The sequence below is a fragment of the Lactuca sativa genome, chromosome 7, assembly GCF_002870075.4.
Source record: "Lactuca sativa cultivar Salinas chromosome 7, Lsat_Salinas_v11, whole genome shotgun sequence".
NCBI lineage: Eukaryota > Viridiplantae > Streptophyta > Magnoliopsida > Asterales > Asteraceae > Lactuca > Lactuca sativa.
The window spans coordinates 132,100,432-132,107,662 of NC_056629.2; the positions used below are offsets into that span (position 1 = coordinate 132,100,432).

Consider the following 7,231-nt stretch of genomic DNA (forward strand, 5'->3'; position numbering starts at 1 on the left):
TGTCAGTTGGGTTTAATGATGTGCGAAAAAAAAAGCATTGAAGTTTTCAAGTTATAATTACGACAATTTTTAATTCATGATATTTAATAACTTAACAAATATTTCTAGAACACTTGGTTTCATATATAGGGCAAATGAAAAAAAAAAAAAAAAGAAACCGGCAGTAGCTTGACTGTTTTTGGCAAAAAAGCAATGAAGTTTCAAAGTTTCTTCATTTTAGCTTTTTTTTGAACTGTTTAGCAATTTATGAGATCAAATTGTTAATTTTCTCAAAATAGTAGGACTAATTTACAAGTTTACTCAAATTTTATATATAATGTATAAACATATTTTTATGTAGTTATATGTAGTTTTTAGGTATTTATATATATATTTATATAATGCATTTTTTATGTATTTATATGAATTTTTAAGTATTTTTACACACTTTTATGTATTTTGGTATATTTTTCATGTATTAATGTAATTTTAGTTTTTTATATAGTGTTTTTTACAATTTTTTTAAAGTATTTTAAATGTATAAATGTATTTGTTACATATTTATATGTATTTTTTTAAAACTCTTTTAAGTATTTTTTAATGTATTTTAGTATATTTTTTTTATGTATTTATGTATTTTTTACTTCATGTTTCATTTTAAGCTAACTATTAAACTTTGTAAATGAACAAAAAAACATTAGATTACTTCAAAACAAACATTTCTCAAAGACAAATCTTAGCAATCAACATCATTTTTCAAATAAATTTTTTCATTTTTTCTTGAATTCGGTTTGTAAATGAACAAAGTTTACGATTATCTTTGTCGTTAATAAAGATACTCGTAAACTTTGTTTATCTACAAATTGAATTCAAGAAAAAAAATATTACTTGTAAAAATGAGATGATTACTAATGATCCTCATTGAAAAAAAAATGTTTGTTTTAAAGTACTCTAGGTATTTTTTCTTTATTTGCAAAGTTTAATAGTTAACTTATAATGAAACTTGAAGTAAAAAAAAAATACATAAATACATATAAAAAAAATACCAAAATATATAAAAAATATTTAAAATATATAATAAATACGTGAAAAAAATATATCAAAATACATAAAAATGCTTAAAAATTTATATAAATACATAACAAAATACGTTTATACATTTAAAATGCATGAAAAATACGTTTATATATATATATATATATATATATATATATATATATATATATACACATAAAAATACGTTTAAACATTATGTACAAATTTTGAAAAAATTTGTAGAAAAAATTCTATTATTTTGAGAAATTAACGATTTGGTCTCTTCATCTGCTGAACAAGTTAAAATGGATTAAAATGAAGAAATTTATCTATTTCTTGGACTTTTTTATTAAAAAAATGGGACTTAATCTTTTATTTTCCCAAAATATGGGATTTTTCTTAAGATTTTTTTTTTCATAAATCCCCCAGTAGCCAATTTCAGTGTTTCACCGGTATCCCATGTCAAGCTAGTATTTTTGATGCCAAAAGAAAATATTGGAAATAGCATTTTTTTAATGTTTTTTCTCTTAAACTATCTATTCATTTTTTAGAGAATTTTTTTTTTAGTGAAATACTGTTTTCAAGTTTTTGTTGTTTTATTTATTTTCAAAACATAATAAAATTTAGCATGTGCTTGATTTTTGTTACTCTACTTTTGTATAGATTTAGTATTCCCTATACAATAAACAAAAATTTATAAATCAACAACTTTTATTTAATTAATTTTAATGTGTTGGTATGAATAAATATATTTTATTCATAATCAAAAGTTATATTGAAGAACATAAAGACTGTTTGACTTTGAAATTTAAAACACCTTAAGTTATTGGCTTTCTAATAACTCAATAAATTAAATAGAGTGTTTGAGAAGTCAAAATAGTTTTTTAAAATGTCTTATCTCCAGATTTTGAAGAAGTCATTCTCTTCCAGCAATAATACATATGTTTGAATATGAGTTTTTAAAAATCAGCTTATTGCGGTAGGAATAAGCCAAATAAGCTGATTTTAATAAGCAAGGGCGGCGATGCTTATTGCTTATTGTTTATTGGTCATTTTACTCATATAAACTATTTTGTTTGCCAAACACTTATGATGCTTATTGATTATTGCTTATTCTCATCGCAATAAACTAATCCAAACACATTTAAAAAACTGTTTATTCCCACCACAATAAACAAATAAACAATAAGCTAATAAACTAAAAACTATTTATCCAAGCACCCTCAAAATAACGTTTATAGCTTATAGTTTTTTAACAAATACATAAGCTAAGCTGATCCACACATTTAAAAAACTAGATGGGCCGCTAGATGTAAATAGCGCATGTGATATTGAAAATGTTAAGGTGATCTCAAATAACCCCACCTCCCTCCGCCCACACCCGTGGACCCCCAACATAAACTAAATTTGGTATATTTGCCAAATTTTAAAAAACTAAAATTGAATTTTTATCTCTAAACATGAGAGGTGTGGTAGATACGCATAAAGCAGAGTGCATTCGTAACATCATGCAATCTCATCAAATTAATTTCATTAGTGGACAGGAAACATAACTGGAAAATATATCAGAAATTCCCTTGGCATAGTTTTGGTATTCCGCTGATTTTGACATTCGTGGCTGTAGAATCAATTAATCAAAGGGCGTGTTATGGTGGTTTATTTTCCTTATAGAAACATGTGATAACTATCACATTTTTTTTTTTTTTTTTATGATTTAAGAGAATTTAGTGTAGTTGACCCAGATTCTCAAACCACACTTTGGGTCAGTTGCAACAATTAAAATATTGTAGAGGCGACATTTGGTTTTTTGCGAGTGGTTTTAACGAGGTGATCAGGTGCAATATTTCCAGCTAACATTTGCGTTTGTCACATATGGCAGGTCGTCAACAAGTATGGATAAACACAAACCGGGTTTTAGCTAGAAAAATAAAATCACAAAGGTAAAACAAAATGAAAGAATGAAAGTTATTATTATTATTATTATTATTATTATTATCAACATGTCTACTGTAATTTATTTGGTGTAGCAACCAATAAGAATTTAAATAAGAATGAAGTGGGAATCAAAATTCTATCATACCTCCCTAACTACGTACCTACGTCAACAAATCATCAACAACTCATGATAGTGTCCGTATGTTATCAATTAAGTAAATGCAGATAAGATATTCTTTTTCAGCGTGAATTCATCGGCCTTCACTGAGCTAATTGACTGCAAGTAACAAACTAATTATTAAAACTTTATCACAGATTCTTAAACACACTTAACTATATATATATATATATATTCTTTTGTTTTGTCATAATTAGACCATTATATACCTTTTGAATTATAAAAACACCTACTTTACAATATTTATCAATTTATCTAGTGAACTATTGTTTTTTTTTTTGCTAGGGCTATTGTAATAACAACCATAAAAAATAATAGTTTAGTAGCTAAATCGATAAAATGATGAAAAAACTGTGTTTTTTTTTTTCTTTTCGCATTTTGCCTTTTTAATTTTTTTTTTGGGTAAATGGTAATTTTTTTGAACATAATAAAAATAGTATAGTTGTTAAATACTACACAAAACAGTTAAGTGTTTAAATTAATAAAACGATTAAAGTACGTGGTGTTGTATTTTGCCTTTATAATAAATCAAAAAGTGGATAGACAAATGAGTTTTTCTTTTTACCTTGGAAAGCAAACGTTCAATACGTTGGATTTCATTCTTTGCATAATCGGCACCTTTAACCATATAACTATGTGCAGCCTTAATGTATATTTTCCCATATCTGACAATCAAATATTCAAACTCTAACCATCAAAAAAACAAAATAAATACAACTGAAAAAAAGACACACAACCAAGGCTTTTAATGAGAAAGACATCCTCCTCTTTTACACACACAAAATATCTAAAAACGGGAAGTGACAAGAGCATGAATATAAATTATAAAATATAAATAATAATAATAATATAAGAATAACCTTGCCAAAGAGCCATTGAGATTTGCAGCTTCCTCCTCAATCTTGGCATATACTTCTTGCTTATCATCTTCACCAGCAGCACTCTTAAACTCCTTCACCAACACATCCAACATCTCAATTATCCCCGCCTGTTTTCACCACCAAAACAAACTATTACATCCAATACCACTAAGGCTGTGTTTGGCGCGCCACAGCTAACTTATTTTTCGAGCTTTTTTATGTTGTCGTGTTTGGTAAGCCAAAACGTAGCTTTTTGAAAAGCTACTTAGACTAGTTTTTTTAAAATTTTCCAAATACACCCCTTAATTAATTATAGAAACACATACTCCTACATGTCATTTTATGTACTTTTATATATTTCAGCTAGTTTTACCAAACGTTATTTTTTATCAGCTACCTATTCAACTATCAGCTAGGTTTTTATTTAACAGCTAGCTTTTCAGCTAATAGCTTACCTTTTCAGCTAGTACGCCAAACATAGCCTAATACTATTTTTATTTTACTCAGAGTGTTTTAAAGCACTGACATTGGAGGTAAGTTGTCCTTCTCCATCACGGCTTGTACCACACTTGTCATTGACAAAGTTCAAAAGAGATTCTAAAGTGGGTTTGCCTGGAACATCTTCACCATCTTTGTTATCCTTTGAGAAGAATATAAATTTTGGAATGGTTTCTACATTATACCTGTGCATCATTCCAAACTTTTTCTGTTTATACTTTATTTAGGGTTTAGGTTAAGAAGATACGATAGATGCGTTTAAATCTTACTACCTTTCTGCTGGCCTTTTGTATATATCAGCATTAATACTCGCAATTACTATATCATCCTCGTTTTTAAATGCATCTCCAAGGCTTTCATAGATCTGTAACAACAAAAATAGAAAATGAACTGTTATGTTATGTTATGTTATGTCATGTCATATGTAACAAAGGGGGCTTAAAGGTTTCGGTTAATATTAAAATTAAAAGGAAAGTGTGTGTGTGTGTCACATACAGGAGCAACATTTTGGCAATAACCACACCTGAAATACAAGACAAGATTGTGAATGTAAATATAAGCAATTATCGAAATAGAGTAAATGGATTAGATAATATGAAGCATATTAATTAAGTGTAAAGAAAAGTATTTAGTATTTACCAGGGTGCATAGAACTCGACCAAAACATGCTTTGTCTTATCCATTACAATCGTGTTAAAGTTATATGATGTTAGTGCTACCACATTTGAGCCAACTGCACTTACCTTTACAAATGTCCCTGAAAATTAATAGTTATGATATTAATGGTATACTAATACAATGAGAAATATTAATGTAGACACCAAAATCAGATGAACAAGATAAATAAACAAGGAATTTACCTGCTTGACTATTTACATACTCAGCAAATTTTTCAGCATTACGTTCACCATCATAGCTGAAAAACAAGAAAATTTGAGTATTTGAATATGAGTATTTTATTTATCAGAAAATATAAGTTTTATTGCAAAAAAAAGATTACTGACAGTTTGGGCTCCAGTGATCCTTTTGGAAAATATTTGATGGTGGGGTAGCTTGTAACATCATATTTGGTGCAAACATCCTTATGTTCATCACAATCCACCTATGAATACATGATAAAGACAAGTAAAGATATATATAGTATCATTAGTGAATGTGTATATTCAACCAAATGTCAAGTGTTTAAGTTTAACAAATTGAAGAGTTTTTTCAAGAGGAATATGTAGAAGCTAGTGAGGGAGTTTAATATCCCTTTGGTAAACAGAATGAAAACATGAAAACTATAATATATGGTGTAACTTATACTAGAAACTACCTTTCCAATCAATACGGATTTTGCCTTCTTGAAGCCATTACCTACTCTTTCAAATTCTGGAGCTATCTTTTTGCAGTGCCCACACCTGATAAAATAGACAGAATTAAATGTACAGATCTATTCCTTCAGGAATGGTCCATTCCATTCCACCAGAGAAAACAAACAGGTTTTTTAAGTTCAACGGAATGGGTCATTCCAATCATTCCCCCATTCCATCATACAAAACCACTGCCTACACAAAACTCACGCATATGAAATAGAATTTCTTTTCAATACCACATGGCACATCTCTTGGCAACATTTGTACATTAATGAGTGAAATGCCAATATTGTTTCGATACATACAAATCATCATAAAATTGAGATATGATTGATTTGTATTGTTTCCAAAAAAAATAAGCATAATCATTGGTCACGGTGTAATAATCACAACATAATTATGATGTTTTCTATCCGAAACAGATGAAAGAGTACTGATTTAGATTCGTTACCATATTTACGATTATCAAGCCAAAACGAAACAATCATATCACTCATATCAGTTATATCCCCAAATATCTTCACCTTACTCAGATCATGATTGATAGAATCAAGGAGAGAAAACTAAATAACCCAAATTCATCATTATACACTGATCATAAACTAGATATCGATAACCAACGATCTCTCCATCAAAGCTAATTTCATACAAAAACAATCAGTAAAACAAAACCGATCGTCAATTCTATCTCCAATTCACCTCTGAAAAATCAACAACAACATATTTGATAATCTAAGATCATTAAATTGACGAAAAAAATGTTTCTAAGTTCAGTTGATTTACCAGGGAGCATAGAACTCGACGAGAGCGTCACGATCTTGACCGACCTCCTTCTCGAAGTTATCTTGCGTCAATGTGAGGAATTCAGCAACCGCGGAAGAGATGAAGAATAGAGCTAGGGTTGCTAACGTGAAATGGATCGGTGATCTAGCCATGTTTACGCCTTCTCTTCGAGAACTCGTAGACTGAGTTTGTTCTTACTTCTTACTCGGCATGTAATGAATGTAAATGGGGTTTAAGAAGTGTTCAATGTTAACATAATTTTCAATTAAGCCCTTTAACTATCACCGAAACTCATGCATAGTCCCTCAACTTTCAATCAGTGTATTATTATTACACGGTTTACTCCATCCAACGATGTGCTCGACGTGGAGGAAAAGTATGCATGGCATTTTATCTGGTGGTCCACGTAGCATCTGACGTGGCATTTACTATATATTTTAAATATAGATATTGATGTAAATAGAAAATTATTTTTTAATTCTTAATTGACCATAGACTTTTCCATCATCACCGTCGCCGTCGGCATATTTTCCTCCACCACCGGAGCTGAATTGGTCATAAAATTCAGCGATTTAATAATATTTCTGTTTCTCAATTTCTCTTCTACT

The 7,231-nt window shown here is 28.9% G+C and overlaps 1 protein-coding gene across 1 annotated transcript; it reads right to left on the bottom strand.

The window, feature by feature from the left end:
- Window positions 1-2,968: 2,968 nt before the first annotated feature.
- On the bottom strand, window positions 2,969-6,815 carry LOC111921347 (protein disulfide-isomerase like 2-1). Its single transcript, XM_023916905.3, has 11 exons — window positions 6,624-6,815; window positions 5,801-5,885; window positions 5,490-5,587; window positions 5,346-5,401; window positions 5,125-5,242; window positions 4,981-5,008; window positions 4,758-4,849; window positions 4,514-4,670; window positions 3,988-4,115; window positions 3,693-3,792; window positions 2,969-3,226 (listed from the first exon to the last, which is right to left on the bottom strand). Exons 1-11 carry the CDS (start codon window positions 6,773-6,775, stop codon window positions 3,161-3,163), a joined length of 1,080 nt encoding a protein of 359 aa, XP_023772673.1. The 5' UTR covers window positions 6,776-6,815; the 3' UTR covers window positions 2,969-3,160.
- Between the last annotated feature and the right edge of the window lie 416 nt (window positions 6,816-7,231).

What these genes read in the sequence shown, in the direction of transcription:
- LOC111921347 (XM_023916905.3), bottom strand. Translation starts at nt 6,775, where the DNA reads ATGGCTAGATCACCGATCCATTTCACGTTAGCAACCCTAGCTCTATTC. An exon ending in AATCCGTATTGATTGGAAAG is followed by an intron (nt 5,588 to 5,800) that starts GTAGTTTCTAGT and finishes ATGTATTCATAG; the next exon opens with GTGGATTGTGATGAACATAA. An exon ending in GTCGAGTTCTATGCACCCTG is followed by an intron (nt 5,009 to 5,124) that starts GTAAATACTAAA and finishes CTTGTATTTCAG; the next exon opens with GTGTGGTTATTGCCAAAATG.